The following is a 22,792-nucleotide window of genomic DNA, read 5'->3' as shown; positions in this document are numbered from 1 at the left end:
CCAATATCAAAATTCAGACAAGAGACTGCTCCAAAAAATGAAAATAAAAAGAAATCACAACACAACAGCCATATAAGAATTCATACAGACCTTATTCATAGTACTGAAAATTATCATTCTAGCATCCTTCAGTAAAATAATTGTCTTGAATATCAAGTGATGCATTTGAGTATAAAAGACTTACAATATGTGAGTCTCAGAAGTTAATATACTGCTAATATAAAATAGAGTATGTAGAACAACTTACAGGAAACAGCAGAAAGGAGGGAGGCTTTGTGGGATTTTCAGAAAATTGAGTAACAGGGTGGAATTTTTTTCCCCCAGTGATTTTTAATTTTTCATGAAATTCCAACTGACTTGAAATATTTCAAGAAGAATGTGGTATTTATCTTCTTTGTTATCAGAGCATATCTGTCAATAGCAGGTATTGGTGAATACCCAGTTCAGCTAGCAAGTGCATCTGTTGCTGCAGGAACCAAGCACCAAAGGGTAACCAGGCCTACAGCTTGTACTGCTGCTCATACTGCTGTCTGCTCCAGATGCTTGAGCATAACAGCAGCAGCAGAATGTTTTGCTTCAGGAATCTGCCAGCACTACTACTCCCAGAACACTGGATCCAAACGCAGGAGAATGATGCCACATGACAATTTGCTGAGGTACGCAGCTGAACTTGTTTTTTTCCCCTGCCGCAAAACCACATAGCAACAATGCTCCCATTCTATTTACTGAATGTGGCCCCAAGCCTGCTGGAATTCAGTAAGTAGACAACGCTCTCAGACACAAGGTTTGAATGTTGGGTGGTCCTGTGTGGAGCCAGGGGTTGGACTCGGTGATCCCTGTTAGCCCCTTCCTAGTCAGGACATTCTGCGATTCTACCCCAGGAGCACAGTCTGAGGGCACATGCTGGGACAGGCACAATTTCTTCATGTCACAAGATGGGAACAGCGTGCTGTGCAATGAGTGGGGCCCCATTTCCTACTGTTTTGCGCTTAAAGGATAGATTTTTTGGTGCCTTGTCAGTCAGCAATTCTAAAACCATTTTGTGGTTAGAACAATCATGGTTTTGCTATTAATTTCTGATATCTTAAGACAGTGCTGCTGCCTTCATTTAACAGTAGCATTAAGTTGAGGATGTCATTTTTACCCAGCTGTTGTTCCTACACTCTTGGGGGAAATTGATCATCTCCAGGACTTCTGGAGACACACATACCTACTGCCAGATCAAATGTATCTCAAGTATTACAATAATTACTGGAGGGAACAGCTGTACAAGTAGCGCCATTGTACTGCTTTTCTTTCCTGCAGTAATAAAACGTCCTCAATTTTCATCATCTCTTCTTCACTTTCCTCCTACTTGCTCATCCTCTACTGCACTGAAGACATCTGTTTCTAATTTACAGCCTCGGCCATGACACTCTGTAAAGACCTGGGCAGACCAGCACAACACACTGCACAACCACCCTGCAGCAGCGAGGGGGAAGCCATTAGGATGCTGCCACCATGAGCCCACAGTCCCTTGTGGTTACCAAAGCCTGCTCTAAAATGAGTGAAAACAGATCGTCTTCCACACTGACTGATGCAAGGTTTTAATGTGGTCCTGATATGCAGCAGCAAGGGGAAACCGGTACAAGAGTCAGGTCTTGGACGGTGCTACACATTCAGCATTTTCTGGGAAGTAACCATAGCGGCCACTAGATGCTGCTGTAAGGCAAGCAACGGACCTCGTGGGCAGGGAAGGGAGGCGAGCTTTAAAGCAAGGAGTACTCCTCACAGAGTTTCAGGTTTTCTGCAAATAAAACAGCTGCAATAAAGTAACAGGATGAGGCTTTCTCTCCAGTAATGAGAGTAATACGAACAAGCCTGTTAAGCATTTTTATTCCCGTGTTAAGCAAAATGTGCTTGTATATGCATCACAGTTTTGCTTAACTGGTAAAAGGACCCAAATGCCAGGCAAAAATTGCTTGTGCCCATCTTGTATTTGCTGTTGCTAAGGTTTTTAACTTCCCTCGCCTACCATTTAATAATAGCTCTAAGCCTCTGTTTGGAAATCCACCATATGATAGTGAATTCTCTTATTAGACGAAAAATCTTCTTGTCTGTTGAAAAAAAATGATGGACATAGAAACATAGCCAGCATATAAAGATGATAACTAAATCATCGAAGCACTTCTGTAAGCATCACTACTGTGCCTCTTTCACTTTGTTTTGCTTGTGTATGCTCACTTTGTTACCTGGTATCTGGAGAACTGACAACTCCAACTTTAAACAACTGATTTGAAAAACCCCTTTACATCCATTTAACACACGCTTCAGAAAAAAATATATACATATATCAGTGGGTGTTAAATCAATTTACTTGGAATTAGAAGAGCTATTAGCTAAGTATTCTTCTCCTCATCTTTTCTGAAGTCCTGAACAAACTGTGTGACAGTGCTCCTCTCCTTTATATCAACAACTTTTAAGATGTTAACAGTATCTTAAAACATATGCTTACAAGGCCACCCAAGCCTGCATTATAATACATACACAGACAGTTAAACTAAATAATCTCCATTATGGCAATTCCCCAATTGAAGAACCCTATATACACTTTTTTTTTTTTTAATGGACACGCACATTTTAATACAAATGAAGACTATGTGATTTCATTTAGAGTGTTCTTTTAAAAAATGATACTTTTTATTTTTTCATTTTCAATGCAAGTGTCAGAGTTTTAGATCCTGCATACGCTTATTGTCTTATATGAAAACAGTACCTATATTTTCCACAGATAAGCAAGAGCTGAACCTTTTTACTGGGGGATACTTCAACAGTTACCTCAGGACAAAGAATTCTCTCTCTCTCACGTTGATAAAATCGAGCTGAAGTCTCCCCATTTAAGAGGGAAGAATCTTACCATATCTACAATGAATTAATGAGCTTTTCTTTTTAGCTAGTCATGCCATCTCCCAGCCTATTCTGCCAACCTCCCAACACTGTTTAAGTGTGAAACTATTCAAGCGTAAACATGGAAATACAGCTGTAGGCTGTCAAGGTGTGCAGACATGAACATCTCATGAATCCTCTTTCGTCTGTCCCACAGATGACAAGCCAGAAGTGCCATTCAGTTAACCAAGCCTAAGCAGTTTTGGGGAATTTTACTGCATTTGGGGGATAACACAAGCCTACAAAGTATCTGCTCTATATCTAGCCATCACAGACAGACTGAATCAGAAGGTAGTAAGTGAAAATGACTACCTATTTTACACAATATATCAGGTACTTTATGAACAGTTTTCAAAACCGTCCCATAAAGAAGGTCATGAATAACAATCAGTCTAAAGAAAGACCAAAGCTCTCTGCCTTCCCGGAGATATGCAGGAAACTCTTATTTACTGCAGTCTTCTACAAAAATGAAATGTTTGCAACAGCAAATAAACTGCTAACTTCCCTTTAGACACAAAGAGTCAATAGGAATAGACTGCAATACTTTGATTATTTGTTAGCACTTGCATGGTTTCAGAATGCATAAATAATGACTATATGGAAATTATTAAATATTTATTCTGCTATTTGTGCCAAGCTGTGTTCTTGTACTACGCAAGAACATAAGCACATGAGTTCCTTGACCAAAAGAGCTTGCAAATCACTTGTTTGTTTACAGTTGCTATATCTCATCTTTTCCATCTGTGATAATATCCTCTCATGGGGCAGACTTGCCTGGTTGGATCATGTATTCATCAACCCATGGAGTGAGTACCAAACTGGTATCAAACCCTGGACTGGTTGGAGAACAAGACCCACATCACTGGACTCACATTTCAGTTCCACCTGAGGTTACCCATGAAGTATCTTAAGCTCTGCCTCCCATCTGACAAACATTTCCCTTCAGAGCTCTTTTTAAACTGAAAACTTCTGGTAATGTAAAAAAGAGAGATCCTTACCTCTTGTGCAGTCAGGGCATGTTCCCCAGCTAAAAGCAGCATACTCAGGCCTCCCATTTGTGTAGGATCTGTTAAAGAATAAAACCAAGTCTTACACGTTTATTCATTTGCTTGTTTAAAGAACCATTTGCAGCGCTAAACCCCCAGAAGACTACTTGTCACAGACACTCTAAGCAAGCTGCCATAAAAGGCGGTTCAAGAGAATCACAAATAACCATTTCTGTACCCTCTGGGAAAGGCTTTCAAGGCTGTTTGAAGGATTTAATTGGATTTGTGTGCTTAACACCCCATTGCATGGATTTACAAATTTTACCGCCAAAGGTTTTATGCTCTACAGAGATGAATATCTTTAAAACAGCAAGTGTAATGATCTCATACACAAGCATACACAAAGAAACTCTAATATTGCACTTGCTCATAACTCAATGGATGCTCCTCCCAAGGGAGTGGCTCCCTACCTTAGATAATGAACCAGTAAAGGGATGGAACAGAATGACTTGATAAAGCTCTGAAACAAAATTCCAATTTTCTTTTTTACTTTAATTTAGAACTGTATTTAGTGGTGAAAAGTGTCAGCCTGACAACTCTGAAGCATGAAGCACTCTCAATCCTCTGTGCCAGTACAGCACAAGCACTGGCCAGGCAGGCTGCCTGCCTACTTGTTGCCCAACCAATACAACATTTAACTGAGGAAAACAGAATGAAGATAAATGTTATTTCTCCAAGTATTTGGTTCTGACAGTTCCTAGCCTCCAGCCTTCCTGCACCTCACAAGTTCTGAAAAAAACAGGAACAAAAAGTGAAAACTATCAACACTGGTACAAGCTCATGAAGTAGCTTTTCCACTCCAAATAGTGTTTGCTCTTCATCATTATGAAGACTAATTATCTGATCTTGGGTGAGTGCCTTGGAAGCAATACAGGGTCACAATTTAACAAAGAGCCATACAGAAGGAAGGACAAAGTCCATGGTCCAAATGGCTCGTACAGCAGCTACAGTGTGAGAGAAGGAAAAATCATTATACTTGCTGTATTTCTGGAAACATCAGTACCAAATGATACTCAGGTCTCCCTGAACTCGTCTTCCAATTTCTTTTAACTAGCCTATACAAAAGCCTCACTCTACAACAATAAATTGCATATGCCCAGGACTATTCTCTGGAACGAGGGCCAACTGGCACAACTCCCCTCTTCTGTGTGTTTGAAAACTGTTAGCCTCTAACAGAATGGTTGCATCCAAAACACCCGTGGGGAAGACGATTCCTATGGCCCATTCCTGAGATACTGCAGTACAGCACTGCCTTATGCCCACATCACACTGATCATCCATAGCTACTCTCTTGAGTTTCACCCTAGTTGCCTTAGGTCTTCCTCCTCAGTTTTTGCCAACTGAAGAACTAGTGTACAGCTCTAAAATTCTTCCCCTACTTCTTAAATATCTTCTTTGAAGAGTATGTGCTCTCAGATTTCTGCTAATCAAATAAGTAGTCTAACACAAGGACAAGGATAGATCTATTTTTCCCCACTTCCTTCAAGTAAGCAAATACTTAAAGTGCTCATTTAAAACTAAAAATCATGAGGAGAAAAAAAAATGACAGCTTAGTGTAAAGTGAACATTTAATTTTGCGCTCAAGCAAATTGAATCTTTATGCTGCAGCTGGAGCAAAGGGCTAGCATTTAACTGATCTTGATAAAGAGAAAAATCCTTTCACTTAGGTTTGAAATTACAAAATAACTTCACATAAAGGAAGACAAAAAGGTATACACACAAACAGTGCCATGTGCTTATAGAGCTTTCTCAGCACAATGTTTCTCTTGTGGCACTAAGAACCTACTAGCATGAAAGAGGAAGAATTCTAAGTGCTACTTTAAAGTACTTTATAGTTAAATCAACAGTTACGAGAAAATAGCATACACATCTGACTTGCAGAATAGGAAGTGATTTGTGGCTTCCTCAACAGCTTTCAGCAGTGATTAAGCTTACACCATCTCACTGTATGGAAATTATATGCTTTCTTTGTATTAGTCTGGTTAGAAACTTAGAAGGCTAGCTTATTCAACATCACCATTTTTCAGTCTGAGAAAAAGAAAGAACTGAGAAAGAGCTAAGTGCAAAAATCATCAAGTAAGAGTTTCAATTAACTTTCACCTGACTTCAGAATTAAGCTTCTTTCTAAAGAATAAAACTTGCATCTCTATCATGACATTGGCTATTCTAGGGAGTGTCTTCTTCTGAGACAGAAATGTAAAAGCATTGGAAATCTTCCACTTCTCTCCAGGAAAGATGTTGCCCACTTTAGCTCTGTAGCTGTGACAGAAGATGTTGTAATGGACACCTTCACTTGAGAACAACAGCTGTCTTTGCCTTATGTCCTCAAACAGAACACAAGAGAGCCATGCCATGACAAAAGCATGCTCAAATGCAACTCACAGGCTGGACAAGCAAGGACACCACTAATGATGCTGCAGATCAGAAGCCCAGTGATGCTGTTACATAGCAGGTAAGAGGAGAGACGGCCAGCAGGGGGACATATTTCATTTAATTTTGGAAAACATAACAAGCAAAAATAAATCAAAAAAGGATTTACAGTTGCAAACAAGTAAAACAGGTTTCCTGGAATGACTGTGGATTGTCATATAATCCTTGTCCTAATGAAGTGATCTGCCTTGAAGACGCAAAACAGTCAAGCCAGCAGCATTTCAGAGATAAAGGTATTTCTACGGTCATTCAGCTACATTTTGGTTAATCAGGCAGTACACAGCCTGGATTTTAAAAGAGGAAGTCCTAGACTCAACAGTTCAGATTTGAACTAAACTATCACATGGATCTGAGGAAAGAACACAAAACATGGTTACCATGACACTTATAATCCATTTGGTGTGACAGATCTGTTGTGATTTAGATGCTGCTACATCTCTGACAGAAGCAGTCATTAATTCATGGGCTACTGCTATTCTCATGAAATAGCCAGAATTCATTGGCACGGGGACTGGAGCAAGACCCCCATGAATCACTACACTCGCTTACTCAGTTTGAAGTGAAGGAATTTAAAAAAAAAAAAAACAAAAAAATCACATTAAAACAAAATAGGGCCTTCTTCAGAACTGAATGTTTCCATAGATTAAATGGATTACTTTCTAATTAATTCTTAAGTTCTCTGTCAGATGTTGATTAAAGATCTCTCCTATCAGGTGAGGGACAGCAGCTGGGCAGACCAAGAGTTACTGCTTGTTCTTCCAGTTAAGTCAATGAACCTGTAATGAAAATAAATTATGCCTCTCTGCTAGCCAAAGCAGAATGGGATGAGGAGGCTTGCAGGTTTCAGAACTGATCTCTCATATGTAACTATGTGCCATGAAAAAGTATTCTGAATTACATTTCACAGTTTCGTTGCGGCCAGGAGGAATTTCATTACAGGAAATTTCATACCACTAAACTGGCAAAAAAAGTACAAAAGTCTTCTTATCCCTTTTTTTCCCTACTCGTTCCACAGAATCATTTTCCCTTCTCTAGCACATGACGTCACTAAGCAGAAAAATCCCGTCTCACAATCATCGTAAACTAGGTAGGATACAGAAGAGTCTGTAGTGCATCGACATTTATAAAATGAGAAACTTTAAAGAGGAAAGGTGTGAGGGAATAATTTTTCACTCAGTTCTTAAGCTGCTAGTATTTAAGAACATTAATATATCTATACTTAAAGGTCATGACTGCAACAGTTTCTGCCAGTTGTGGATATCAGCAAGAGATTATCTGCTCTTCACCAACACAAGCTCTCCAACTGTACTGCCTTTCGTTTAAACTTCTTATTTTGTAAGTAAAATGAAATCATACTTTTCTTGCTTTAAATACAGACAACTTAGTTCCTCAGGAGCAGCCATCCACAAGAACTAGAAAATGAACATCTCTAGTTCTAATAGCAGACAATCCTGAGCTAAAGAATTAATCACATCTGGACTCCAAATGACCACACCTTAAAAGATGTCATATATACCTGGACTTGACTCTAAAAAAAGTCCTCAAACAAAATAAGGATGTTCACCTATGAGAAACCTCTCAAGACAGAAGTCTCACCTGCCATCCCAAAGTTAAGCTGTGGCATTTCTTCACTTTTTGTCACTTTCCTCGGGCTTGGTATATCTTTCGCAGAGTCTGAAGGGAAGGCCCACAGCTTCTTCCTGCTTGTAACAGTGGATGTCTGGGTTTTCACAGGTTTGTTTGTTGTGGGGCACCACTTGTACCCTGGATTTGCCTTCATAAACGCATCCTTGTACTAGAAAAGTAAAGAAAAGAAAAAATTACTGATCATGATACTATCTACAGGGCAGCAGAATATACTGCCTGTAAGAGGATTCAATAAATAATCCTTAAATGCCTTGATTTTTTAACTGTGTGCTTAAGAGTCCAACCACCAACATAGTCTAACAAGAAGATAAGCAAAGTCATATTTTAAAAAAAGTCACTCTTCTCTTTCCTTTCCTGAGGGCTTATTATGCACATCAGGCCTAAGTTCTGATCCTGCAAACAGCTCCCTGGGGCTTGTATTCTCACTGTCTGAGAGAGAAAAAGAGAGAGATCTTTTCTGAGAGAGAAGATAGCTTCTGAATTCTTTTTCAGGTACAGTCTGTTTATTTTCTAGTTTGAATGAAATGAAAACATTCACTTGGCAATAAATGCAGTGTAATGTCCCTTCGCACTTGTTCTCTAACAAGTTGATATTTTAAAATATTTGAAGTAAATTCTTTTCCAAGCCCAGCACGTTCATTTGAAAATAAACTGCTACCAGTATTTTCTCTTTTTCAGTAACTCCTGATAAGTCACCCCAGCCTTCTCTCCAAAACAATCCTGTGTGACTGCAATAAAATGAAGTAGGACCATTTAAAATTTCCTTTGGCCTTGACCACGTATCTTAGTTGTTTGCTGTCTTCTTGGTATGAGGCAGCAAAACAATCTTAGCAAGACTACACATGGAGAAGTAAGACCCGAATCCTACAGAGGTTGGCTGGGGGAGGTAATAACGGGGAGGATGGGGATCTATTCTATTTTCAAACACAGAAGTGACATTTTCCAAGTATCTTGCTGCCCAGGAAAGAATTTTTTTTTTTATTTAATTAAATATTAACAGCAGTAAGATGAGCACACTTCAGTATTTCAAATTTGCTGACCTGCAAGGTAGAAAACAGACGAATCAGAGGAACATGCCAAACATTCCAGCTGCAAATGTTTGCCTAACGATCGATAGTGACTTGGAGCACTTGCTGCTGTCGGAGGCACGCTGCCAAGCATGAACCAGGGCTCACTGCAGGGAGAAGGGGCTGAATTCCTCCCAAACCATTATTAGGTAAGTCTGGTCTTGACGGCTACAAGCAACCAAGTGAGTTCTTTGGCTATATGCCAGGGCAGCTGCAAAGAGCTGCTTCTGTGATGACACATGCTCCCTCCTACCCAGCTGTCCGCAATCCCAATTCTACCACAGAAAAGCACCTATGTTTCACATACACACATGCACAGCAACTTACACAGAGGGGGAGAAACTCCCTCTGGTATCAAAACAGAAAGAGCACTCAGAGCCCTGTCCTCTAGTAGAGTCACTGCCATACTTTCCCAGCTCAACACACAGCACCGTGCCTTGTGGCAGCCTCCCTGCCACACGTGCATCTCTCTTACTTTCACTTCCATCTTACACTGTCAGCTGGCACTCTCTACCTCCAGACTGTAGCAAGGATAAAAATGATCCAATTTACAAGCAGCACGGCACTGTGTGAACCTACTGTGTCAAGTCCAGTATTTATAGAAGTGGCTATAAATAATAAAGATCTGCAGGGGCTGCTGACCCACATACACCCTGTATTTTCTGAACAGGGAAGATTTAATAAATCTGCAGATGAAGGCCCGTGGCACCTCTCACCTCACCCCTTTTCCCTATTCCTCAGTTTGGTTTGAGAGTTCATTTCACCAGTGAATTTGCAGACCACAGAAATAGCCTCACCAGGGAAGGGAAGGGGAGGGGATAAGGAAAGAGGTGGAAAGGAAATGCACAAAGAAAGCTTTGCCTTCCATTGTTAAAGCTCCAGCCCACTCATGAATCATGTTTCCAGCCTGCTGAGTTAAAAGCACAGAACCTCTAGCGATGAAGTGCGTAAGCTCTTTGTATCAGCATTGCTGCTCTAAATAATTGAATTATTCTACAGATTAATTCGACAGGCTGCCCATCAAATGAGGACCATAATTCACACCATTTGTAAGACGAAGCAGCAATAAGCTTTTAATCAGTTTCCAGCAAGGGCAATAGAAGTGGCATAGTGTATTAATGGATTTTTGCCTCTGCAAAGCCAAAAAGTTAATGTTAACAGCACTCTTGAAACCCCATTCAGGAGCCAGGGAGGACAACTCAGTGGCTACTTTCAGAATTTCAACACTTGTGATAAAAGGAAAATAAATAAATGTAAAAGTTAAACAAGAACCAAGAAGCAGTTTTATATAAGGCTTACAGGGGCCTGGTCCAAACCTCTGGCAGACTTTCAGTATTGACTGTCGTGACTATTAGACCAAGTCCTAAGAAGAAGTGATAGATTCTGCTTGGCAGGTCATGAGATAACTTAAATGAGCTACACAGGAACAAGAAACAGCCTAAGGCAATAGGAGAGCTTACTCTTTTCCTCCATTCAACCAACTGTGCAGTAAACCAATTTAACACAGTGGCCTAAGGAAGTCTCTAAAGTCACTTTAAGAAAAAAAAAAAAAAAAAAAAAAAAAGATAGAAAAAGAAATTTCCTTATTCTGGAAAGTAAAGACATCACATTTGTTCCCAGGTAGAATGGCACAGCAGTGCCTTCAGGACTGCCCTGTAGAGTCATGTCCTGAAATCTAAGGTAGAGTAATAATAATTCAAAAAAAAAAAAAAGGATACGTTTGTGAGCTTGGTATGATGCATCTTTCCTCTCTGTGAAAGCTTGGGGAAGGATGCATTATGTGGTAGGACAGATGCCACTTCAGAGCCAAGGTCAGAAAGGGTGTTGCACTTAAATGTAACTTCCCTGAGCTGCTCTCATCACCAAATAAAAAGTTTGCTTCTTCAGAAGCTCACTGAGCGGATTCAAGGTACACCTCTGGGCACCAGTCACCATATTCTAAATGTTGAATATATGTTTAAATACCACCAACTTTCTACGAAAAAATAAATAAGTAAAAATCATACTAGAGATCTACCTAAACAAACAAAGAAATAAAAAAAAATCCCTCAGAATTCTACACTGTTCTTAATTCCTGAAGAGTATTGGGTTACCTAGTGAGCTCATTGGTGAGCTCACAGGCTGCAGCAGGGAAAACCAGGCATTTGTCTTCTCCTGTGCCAAGGCAGCTACACTTTGATTTGCATATTGCTGAGATAGTATCAGTTGCTGGTACTACACGAGTGATAAACAAAGTTGCTTACTAGATGCTAGACCTGATTTAACTGGTTTTATAAACTCTGGCTTCAAGTAATAAAACCATTCTCAAGTTTATAATCCAACAGAAGTTGTAATCATTGCAATTCACATATATATATATACACACACTCATATATGTACATATATAAGCTCACTGAAGTTTAAAATACAGTGAATGAGCTTATTTTACCTAAATGTGTCTTGTCAGTATACGTACGTCCTTAAATAGAAAATTATAACAATACTTTGAAGTCATTCCAAAGGCACTCAACTTGTTGACTTTTAAATATGCTCTTCTTAGGAAAAAAAAATATCAATACATGGATCTCTCTAGAATTGATATTAGCACCTTTCAAACAGTCTCAACAGTAAACCTAACTATAAGAATGAGCATTAAACAAGTGATCCACACACAGAAGAGGCTTGTTTGCAAAGATACTTTCAGTGGCATATTATAGCTTCTAATTATTGTTGTAACACAACTATTTAAGGAATAGAAATTATACATTGTTTTTGTTCAACACATTCCTGGAACTAATGGTAGTGATCTGAACTACTGAAGATTTATTGTTTCTCTTTGACGTTGAACATGCAATTTGGTCTGTGCCAGAAGAAATAAATAAATTACTAGAGAAACAATGATTTTTTCAACAGTATGATTAATAGCTTCAGATGTGTCACTTCATACAGACGTTCTGCAATTATTTTCCTTCTTAATGAATGAGTTTCCTTCAGCAAGACAAAAGACTAAATAAACAGTCACATCAGGTTTGTCTCTTCCAAAAAACCCACTTTCTTCATTTTCATTTTTCCTCTCTCTGTATCTGCACCAAGTGTCCTAATTGCCCTTTTTCCACACATTTCAAGAAGCATCACTAATCTGTAAGTGGGAATGCAGAACACATCAGGAACGGCTGGACAAAGCTGAGACTCAAGTTTTTAAACACCGTGTCATACCCTGCCTTATGCTTTAAAAAGGACCCTTTTGCAGAATACTTGGCTGTTCTTGTGGGCCCTTCCACGTTCACACAAACTACTGAATGTCCAGATCTTACATACACGTGTTAACAACAGTAGTCAAGTTCAGGTGACATGGAAGACACACAGGCTATGTTTCCCCAACTGTTTCACAGCTATCTGTACTTCTTGAAGTATCCTAACAATACTCAGCAAATGAGAGAAGTTCTTCCTACTCCCTGTCCCTCTGTTGTTTTTTTTTTTAAGACTGAATTCAATGGTTACACAAAATCTGCATCACACATATCAATCACTTTCTCTTTCAGAGCAATATTATTAGTCAAAGTAACTTGCACACTCTATTATCAATATAAAGGGAGAGTACTTAACCTAGGAAGTACTTAGTAGTTAAACTAATTTTAAAAGTAAAAAGGGACTGAATTTGTTCACTGTATTTTTGGCTTGGTCAAGCTATATTATTGACAGCAAATGCGCAGCATGATGTAAGTACCATAACAGTCAATTGACAAGAACTGTATAATTTAGTGTTTTCAAAAGCCACAATCTATCATGTAAGTGTTTGCACTGCTGGGATTATCAGGTTTTATCTACCACGAAAGGCACGTGCTTTGCTCAAATGATTACCAGAGCCATACTAGTATGCATACACAGACTTCTTTACTTCCTTTCTGGTCTGCAAGACCAAGAGAATCAAAGCGAGAACAACTTGGTTCTGGGTACCATAATCCCATTAGGTGAGCTAAGGAGTTCAGAGAAGAGAAAGACCCCACCAAAAGTTTTTAATACACTAAGAAATGTAAGACAGATAACCATGTAATAAGCTCCCTTTGCGTCATCCATTCACGTAGAACCTACCTCCTTGGCCATGTCAGTGTATTTCTGCTTCTCTTTTGGATCTAGAACAGCCCACCAATCTGCCAAGATCTTGGTTGCGCCACGGTTATCGAGGCGAGGGTGTTCTTTCCGCACCAGAGAGCGATGGCGTTTGCAGAACAAGAGAAATGCATTCATTGGTCGGCGAGCTCGTTGCTCTGAGGACTCGTCGTCTTCGGTTTCATCAGCATCCTGCTCTAAACCATCAGCGCCAAGGAGTGGCACCTAATAGAACCAAAGGAAAGGGATGTAGACATGGTTATTCATGCTTCTCAGAGACTGAGTTTATGCTGCGTCTGAACGAGGAAGACACATATAGACTTGTACGCATGTCTCTAAAGGCCATCCATTCCACCTAGAAGATCAGGAATCCCATATCAGACTTTGCCCAAAGGCCCAAGGTTCATTCAAGACTTACGCACTGATTTGCAAGTGGAGCAGATTTCTACGGTGAGGACTATTCTCTAACAACCACTCTAAAGGGGATAAAAGGAGGATAATCCTCCCTACACCTGTTTCCTGCATACTAGATATCATCTTTGTCTTTTCTCACTAAGTGAGCTGAGTTGCCTTGTACTTCAGTGACATGTGTTCACAACGACAAAGTCCACAGGAACAAGAGCACACAGGTACCAGTTGCTTCCCCAGCTCCTGATGTTCATTTCCCAGCTTGTGGGCTGTACTGCACTACAACCACTGCATTGCAGCCCAGTCACTGCCAGAGGGCAATTCTCAACAGAATCCATTACCAAAATGTACTCACTCAGCTCAGAGACCAGCATACTATTCACACAACAGCCACACCACATAAAGCTAGTTATAACTTAATTAAGTTATTACTGGACAGAAAGCCACAACCTACCTAACCACAACATTGCTATTTTATACTACATAGTGGAAGGTAACCCATGAGGTCAATAGACAGCACAGCCCCCTTCTAGTTGCTCCTTATCCTCATCAAGAACCACTCGTCCTTTCCAGTATGCTTTCTCAGCACTGATCTCTCAATCTTGTCTTAGCAGGGCATCAAGGAGATGCCAATACGAACGTTATCCACACGATGGAAGTATCGTGTCTTCAAAACCAACACCACTTCTCCCACACCCACTTCTCATTACAGAGGTTGACTCTAAGTGTACATCTGTGAGGTGACACAGAGTCTTTATGAAAGAAGGTTGCATCTAATATCATTAAACAACATCAAAGTATCAAGCGTCAGAACAGGGAGATTATTCCACTTGTGCTCACAATATTCCAGAAGAGTGGTTGAACTTCTTACACAAAGACAGCATAAATTTCTGTCAGCCTTTCCTTCTTTTTCCTTTCCAATCTTTCAGATTTTAGGAATAATAAGAGTATTATTGCTTGGTATGTCCTCAAAGTCACAGGAGACAGATATTTGGCACCAGCTAACACTATGTCTATAAACAATTAAAAATACATCATAAGAACAACCTTAAGCAATCAAGACCAAGACGTGCAATATGCTATTAAAGTACCGATTAAAACTACTAAACTAACTCTACAAAACAGGGGTTTGTCAAAAATTTTCAAATAATGACTGACAATCCACATTTTCTTGTTATTTGCTACTTCTCATTACAGCATTATGTGCACGCTATCACCTTATTTATCTTTTTAATTGACTGGGTTAGCTTGGAAAGAGAACAGCAAGAAATAAAATGAAAACACTGCTGAGGTGAGTCTGACCCATCATTCACCTTCTACAGTCCAAGTATCCAATGAAGTCTACCTTATCAATATCTTCCTCCTCCTCTTCTTCCTCCTCCTCTTCAGAAAAGTCAAGGAGTTTCTTGGCAAGCAGGGGATGCCACTGAAGACACTTTCTTTTTGGTCGTTTCCCAGTTCCTTCTCCTTCTGTCGAATGATCCTTATTCCTACTACTGCCTTTCATTACTGTGACCTGCCATGCAAAAACAGTCATATGTTCACAACAAACCCTTAAGCACAAATGACCATCATACTTATAGAAACCAAAAATGCCAGAGGCACCAATGCAAGACTCTGAGCAGATTCTGGCAGGGCAGTTGGTGGAGGTTTATTTCAACCATCACTACCAACAAGGATGCATCTTTTCTTAACTTTTCCCACCTGATCAACTAGTGACAAACAGTTTAAGGAAATTAAACCAGCACACTAGCTAACTTTGCTCTCAGATATACTCTTCCCTAAATGGTAGCACAGAAGTGCTCACAGTGCTCACACTCCACTGAGTGAAACTCACTACTCTCCTAGTGCTGTTACCTCTATATTTTTTCATATTTTGCTACAGAATAAGTCAGAAAATCCCTCTTTTTAACCATAAAATGTATAACTACCTACTCATCTGTTAATCACGCACATATATAGCAATATTGATGCAGAACCCCATGACACTATGAGCTAGGATTTCCAGAGTGCTACTAATAAAAAGTATCATAAGGAAATCTGACTCCTTGCCTGACAGAAATGAATTTTCACAGACAAATTTGAAGCAACCAACCAGAAGTTGTTACTCTGACACTCTTAAAAGTACTTATCTACAAGAGCCTATGCACAGAAAACCATCCACACAACCAATGGCCTGCAGAAGGTAACCAAATTTCTCATACTCATCTTGCACGTGTGTCCTTCAAAGTACCTCTTAAAGTACCCCTCAGTAAGAACACATCCTCACCACAGGCTACCTGCCAATGTCAGAGATGGCTCAGAAGATCTGCTACATCCAGGTAAGATCTGCAATGCACTTACTTAGCTCTTACTGCTCACTTACACATATCAAACACCTTGCTGGGACCACTTCACGCAGCAGTGTCCAGCAGCAAGAGCCATGACAGCTCCTGCCACACTCATACGTATTTCTCAACTACTAATTCTACTTTTGGCTGATGTTTTCCCAGGGTGATTCTCGGTTAATTCACTGGCATTTTGGCGGTACGCTCTTGTTTGCTCCAGAAATGCACATAAGCAGTTGTTTCCCTTGCTGACTTGAACAGTGCAGAAAGCAGAAGGAACTTCAGACACCACTCACTGAAGAAAAAAACTGAACCCCGAATTAGACAGATTCAAGCATTTTAACTTAGGAGTATGTAAAAATAGCATTTTCTTGTATGTACACTAGATTTTATAAGTCCTGCCATCCCTCCTTGTTTATCAGTGGTATTTGCTGCCCTCTGAATGCTTCCAGGGAGGGGGACTTAGCAGTTTTTTGTTTGGCTCCACACTTTGCTGTTCCTATCATCCTGCTTCTGAACAGAGCGCATTTAAACTTTGATTGCATGGCTATCACTGTTAATTTTCTACAAGTAACAATTGTCTTCTCAGCAAGTATTATATAGCAATCCATCAAGCAACACTTCACCAAAATCTTTATCTGGGACTTGCAAAGAGGATCCAACACACTGGAAATTAAATACACAGAAACAACAGCTTCAAAAGAATAATGAAGGGTGAAAAAAATCAAGCAGCAGCTCAGTATAGTGAAATGCAAGTTTGAAGTTTTTCCTATCCAAAAGTAAATTTTGCCACATACACTGCTGCACGGTGATTCCCACCTGCGTCTCCTCCTAAAACACTGAACCACCATCTGCTTTTGCCACTCGGTATTTTCTGATGCAGATCAACAGTGTAGTAGTATTACTGTTGAAGATCTTCAGTTTTCAAGTCTCAGATTTATTTTTTTTTGCATGGAACAGTTTGACAATGTAATTACATAAGCAAGATGTTCAATATTCAAGTGAATGCGTACATGATTAAATGACAACACAAGTTTTATTGCAATGAATTACTTTCTGAATGGCAAAACACCAAAGCAATTCATTCAGATCCCCTAGGTTCTACTAATTTTTCCTTTTTTTTCCCTTTGACGTATGATCAATGGCATGTTAGTTTCTAGTTTTGTCTGGGAGAAAAGTAACTGGTAGAGGGAAATCAGCAAAAACATCACTTCCTTCTCTCCCTCACAAGGATCCCTGAATGCTGGCAAGTATCCCTACCAGCAAGATTTTCACCTGGACTTGGATCCTATAAGAACTGAAGCATGTTAATGCAATCAAATGGTTCCTCTGAAAGTCACAAAACAAGTCATGGGCAGTCTCTGTGGGATCTGTGGCAGAAATAGGATAGAATACACACAGCCCTTCAACTATGAAGTTTGTAATAGCTGAAACTTATGAACCACATCTCAAAAAAATGTAATTTCTACCATAATATCAGTAAAAATATCATATACATTTTAAGTCAGATTTAGTAACTTTTCAAAGTTTGCAAGAGTAAAAACCATTAAAGCCAGCTAACAAAATTTTACAAGAAATGTTTTGGCTTAAGAATGATTAAGTGAGACACAAGGGAAAAGGAACAGTACAGGAAGACAAGATGGAAGCATGAACAGCTTTGCTTAAAATAAGTCAAATACACTGCATAACATGACCATACAGATCAAATGTTCCAGAGGTAGTGCACCAATTAAAAGATCTTTTAAATTATTATTTTTTTAATTATTATTTTTTTGTGCCGGCTGATTTATTTCCTTTCTGGTCCTGGACACACTGATTAGAGAGTCACAGATTTCTTGGATGTCTTATAAATACACACACAATAGGGCTTCAGAGGGAAAATAAAATAAAATAAAATAAATTAGATCTCTCAAGAAAAGAGGTGGATGAGAGAGAGAAGTGAGAAGAATGATTGCTCATCTTTTTCTGTTATTTACTATACATCTGTATGTAAGTCTTCTGCTTCTCACTATCAAAATTCTCATTTCATAAAACCAAAAATGACAAGAGGACAACTGCGATATTAATGCCTCATAGTCTTGGGGGCTATGGAGTCACTGAAATGAACTGTTTAAATAAGAAGTAGGGGACTACGCAATGAAGTCACTTTCTCAAGTTTAGTGGGCTGAAGAGGCGTTAGAATTCTCATATAAAAGGAGATTGCTGCATTGTAAAAAAAAAAAAAAACACCTATGTGAATAGCGAATACAAAAGGATTTTTTTTTAAATAAGTTTCTTTTAGTTCTAGAATAATTGAGTCAGAATACTTCTGTAATGAAGGACAAAAGCTAGTTGGCACTAATTATTGACCAATCTGTGAATATATTGTTTATTGTTTCACAGCAGAAAGCCATTAATGAGCTTTATTACTTTCAGAGATGCAATGGCTTAATAGGGGACATGCTGAGACTCAGTGGAGTTCTGTTTGCTGGCAGACATTTGGGATAGGCTGTCACCACATGCAACACAGCAACAAGTCAGCAACAAGTCTTCCTTAATTTTTAATGACATACTTTCATTTTGCTAAGATTTTAAACTATTCCTTATTTTCTTAAACTAAACTCTGAGTTGCCTCCTTTTTTTTTTTCCCCTCAAAAACAAAAATTTAAGCCCTTAAACCCAAGCTCAAGAAGAACATCATCTATTCCTATGCTATCAAAATGATTTAAAAAAAAAACAAAACAAACAGGAATACATCTGTTATTAGTGTTCACTTGCCTTATTACATAGACATCATTTAGTTCTCCTTTTGGTTAATATCGTCATTGTTAATTCTTCAGAATTGTCAGTCAGAATGGAAATAAGGGCATCTCAAGTGCTGAACTGTACCCAGATCTGCTTTCCAAATAGAAGCCACAAGCAGACAGCAAAAATGCAGGATGGAAAAACAAAACCTCATAATGCTTTTATTTATTACACAGGAAAGTTTACCTGTGCTGCCAGGAGTATTGGATGTGCTTGTATTACCACTTAAAGTAACTGGTTTTTAAAAGGCATTAACGCAAACATTAATCTTTCCATGAAGTTTAAGTGTAACATAAGGAAAAAAAGACTTCAAAAGATGGCAAGAGATACATAATCTACTGCAAAGTCATTACACGACAACCGATTTTAAATAATTATATTCAGGTTTAGTTGTTTTTTTTCCCCCCCCTCTTCATTTATAGACGACAACTAGAAAAAAAAATATAAGGTAATATTTTGCTTTGTAAGAAGTTCATCAGGAACATCCTCATAAAAAAAAAAAAGAGGGTAAACTCTCTTTTACAAATATTGCCTCCAAAAGGCAAACATTTAGGAACTAGGTGCTATTGCTACTATGTACGTATGAGTAAACCGACTAGGAAATTAAAAAAACAAAACTCCAGCACAGGCATAAACCTTGCAGCTTTCCTTATGAAGAACAAACAGCTGACTGCACCTTATTATGGCAAATGCATTTCAGACAACACTCTGCTTAAAACTTAGCAATTGAATGTCTTTCCCCAGTCTAAATGCCAGGTAACAGCCACTCATTAGGTAAGCACTACCAGCAGTTACCTTACAACTGTCAATGCTAGGGCATACCAATTGCAGAACCTACAAAGTCAACATTTGACCATCAAAGAACCTAGAAAAGCAACCTTTAGGAAGCGACAAATGGTTTGGGAAATGGTCAAAAACGCTTATTTTCTGTTTCGTATTACCCTAAATACAGCCTTTGAAAACAGACAGGAGTTCAAACACCAATCACACATTTAAAAAGCAAATAGTAAAATGATCACGTGGTGGAGAATGACTTTTCAAATAACCTCACTGAGGCAGTGGACGTGGGTCCTGCTGCATTTTGGATATGGCTTTTAACGAAAGCCTCAGGGATCGCATAGCAACCACCCACCCCCATGTTTGCTCTGGTTAGGCTGCACAGTTCCTTTCCAGCAGAAATACCACCACTTCCACACACGACCAAACACCCCACAGCCACCCACAGAGGCCACAATGAATACCTGCTAAGGGAAGAAGGTATAACGCTGGCCCTTGGGGCAGTGCCCTCCCAGGAGGAGCAGCCGCAGGCTCAGGCAGCTGGTGGAGGCCTTGAGGCACTCTCAGCACTCAGGTAGAGGGACAAAGCTGAGCGCAGGGGGAGATGAAGCGGAGGATGGAGGAGACCACAACCAGCCAGGGCAAGGATGCAGTTGAGATGCAGCTGTTTACTTTCAAATCCCCTCCACAGAATTCCGAGCCCCCCCAACTACACAGGCGGGGGAGGGGGGGAGATGGAAAGCTCACCTTTATGCTTCACGTTTTTAAACATACAACTCCCCACTGCTGGCAGGTACACATGATGAAAAAAGAAAAAGGCCAAGCCACTCGAATGATTTCCATGCCACTGTCCTTAGGACACGGCTCACTGAGGTGGCAGAGAGGAGCGCTGCTCCCCCTCCCCTTGCTGCCAAGTGCTCCTGTGCCGAACAGGGGAAGCCATGTTGCACCAGAGGAAAAGTAAATCACTAACATCCTTACCCAAACAGCATCACTGCCTCCAAACACAAACCCCAGAAGTTTCTGGGGGGTTTATTTAAACTTCTTAAATAACCAGCCTAACTGCACCCTCCTTTTTGTGTCAGTGTCTCTTTCCAGATTGTGTGGCTTCGTCCCACAGCCACTTGTTGCCTGAAGACTTTGCGTCTCAACCAACACAGGCCATTTATCATTACAGGATTCATTTCAGCCTTCAGCAGCTGCAGAGGCAGCTTTTTTTGTTACTTCTGTAACAAAACAATCCATAGCTGCAGTCTGCAGGTAGGCCTACTCCAGGGACACCTTACAGCAGCCTCCCCCACCCGCCAGTCAGCATCTCTGCCTCCCCCAGCAGGAGCTGCAGCAACGGGCAGGGCTCCCCGGGCAGGCAGGTGTCAGGGAGCAGCGTCATGCCTCCTACACACCTATCTGAGGGCAGCTACCCTAACACTCTCATGCCTGGGCTGCTAATTCAAAGTGAGAAACAATCTGCCAGGGCAGAGGGATTTAGCACCTATTTTCTCCAAAGCAGTATTTCCGCTCCCCTTTTTTTTTTTTTTTTTCTCTTCGTTTCACAACAGGACAGAGAGCCAACAAATCCTGGCAGGTGAGCAGAATAAAAGCCTAAGACACGGTAGAGCGAAACGTGCCTTGTGATGCTTCCTCCCACAAAGGAGGGAATAACAACAAAATGAGCTACAAAAGCCCTCTGCTGACGCAGCACCATTTATCAGGAACACGCTTTTGCTCCAGGGACATGGAGAGACTGTGAAATGCAACCACCTCTCAGAAAAGAGAGGAGTGCCTGTCTGTAGAGCAGCATGAGACCATAGCAACAGCGTAATCCAAAAAATACTTCTTGGAAAGCAAGGGAGAAAATTCAGAAGACAGAAGCATTGTTCTGAATGAAAGCATGCAGCCAGAACTGAGCTACCATTCAAATACACACTCCCAAGAATCTTTTGATCCTTCATGATCGAGACTACTTCCAACTGTTTAAAGAGGAGAGAGACAGCTGTCACCCCTGTGCCTTACTATTATTTTAGCATTATGCTAAAATGAAAACCTTTGTGATTTGTTAACTGAATCATTAGGCTTTTGCAAATCACTAACAATTAATCCCAGTCTAAAGAGCTTTGCAGCCAGTGAGATCACAGATAAAATGAAGGAAATACTTAGTGAATTTTGGTACATGTGTGCTCTCATCATCAAATTCACGTGAGTTGAATTTGAGTTGAGTTTGAGTTGAGCTCCTGCAGTTCAGCAGGAGCTTCCTTGCTAAGAGGCTAAGAAAGCGAAGTCAAATTGAAATTTGCATTAACAAGAGGGATGGCTTAGCATTTTGCTCAGAGCCTTTGAAGACTGGCAAATGGGATTATAAAGAGCCATTTTTTTTTTACTTGCCAATCTGAGAGCTTTATTTTCATCTTTGGGTAGTAGGCATGCAAGTTTCTTTAAGGTCCAGTCATGGCAGTAGTACAGCCAAATCCTTTTGCACAACACAAAACAGCACAAATGAGATGTTACTGCTGCAGACATAGCAGGGTGAAAAGAGCTGAAAGGGAAAATTGTTTGACTCTCCTTTTCACTTCTTGTTGATTGTGTCCTAGCACTTTACACAAAAAGCAGACAACGTGGCCTTGTGTCTGTCGCCACTGTAATCCATTCTAAGGTTTACCATGTGCGTAATGCTTTCATAACAAAATTCAATCATAACTGCTACCAGTGTCAGGGGAACCAAATACAGCTGTGTAAGCAAATGGAAGAATTAGTCCCTTAATACATATTTAATAGGCCATAAAACATCCTTGCACAACTGAACATTACAGTTTATCTACTTCTGCTTTCTTCAACTCAAGGACAAGAGATTAAGATATCTGCCAAACAACCCCTTAGAACAACTACAACCTACCCATCTTTCCTATGGAAGAAGAATCAAGACAAGTGACTACAGAAAGTATTTACTCAGATTTGCTCATCTTCCAATATTATTAGCTCATAATACTGCATACATCATTATACATACATACATGCATAACATCATAATACTGCAACTCATGCATCTCAGAAACAAAAAGGCTACATGGAGTTTTCAAATAAAACAGGAATCTGTAATGACCAGTGACAGAAATGCCACAAGTTTGACTTGATAAATAAATTCCTAGCTACCATCTTATTTTCTGCAGAATCACATTGTCACAATCTCTTCTCTTGCCAGCACATAAAATGAGTAAAAGGAAAAACCATGTGCTCTTGGAGTTGGATCCTTTCCTGAAGCCTCACTCTCCCCCCCTCCCCCCCACTGAATTCCAGG

General features: G+C 39.9%; 1 protein-coding gene across 9 annotated transcripts in view; it reads right to left on the bottom strand.

Moving 5' to 3' along the window:
* Positions 1–22,792, bottom strand: part of BBX (BBX high mobility group box domain containing) — a 127,783-nt gene that overhangs the window by 40,805 nt on the left and 64,186 nt on the right. For 8 of the 9 annotated variants that reach the window (XM_042809682.1, XM_042809689.1, XM_042809681.1 and 5 more), the window contains 4 exons: positions 14,958–15,128; positions 13,187–13,429; positions 7,998–8,196; positions 3,924–3,991 (listed from right to left, as the gene is read on the bottom strand). In XM_042809682.1, the coding sequence (XP_042665616.1) occupies positions 3,924–3,991; positions 7,998–8,196; positions 13,187–13,429; positions 14,958–15,128 (681 nt within the window). The remainder of the gene's footprint in view (positions 1–3,923; positions 3,992–7,997; positions 8,197–13,186; positions 13,430–14,957; positions 15,129–22,792) is intronic. The other variant, XM_042809688.1, reaches the window with a different exon arrangement.

This window comes from Centrocercus urophasianus, unplaced genomic scaffold, assembly GCF_019232065.1.
Source record: "Centrocercus urophasianus isolate 14NV4802_14NV808 unplaced genomic scaffold, USGS_Curo_1.0 seq_12, whole genome shotgun sequence".
Classification (NCBI taxonomy): domain Eukaryota; kingdom Metazoa; phylum Chordata; class Aves; order Galliformes; family Phasianidae; genus Centrocercus; species Centrocercus urophasianus.
Note: the sequence above shows the minus strand (reverse complement) of the source record. Positions and strands in the feature narration are given on the sequence as shown.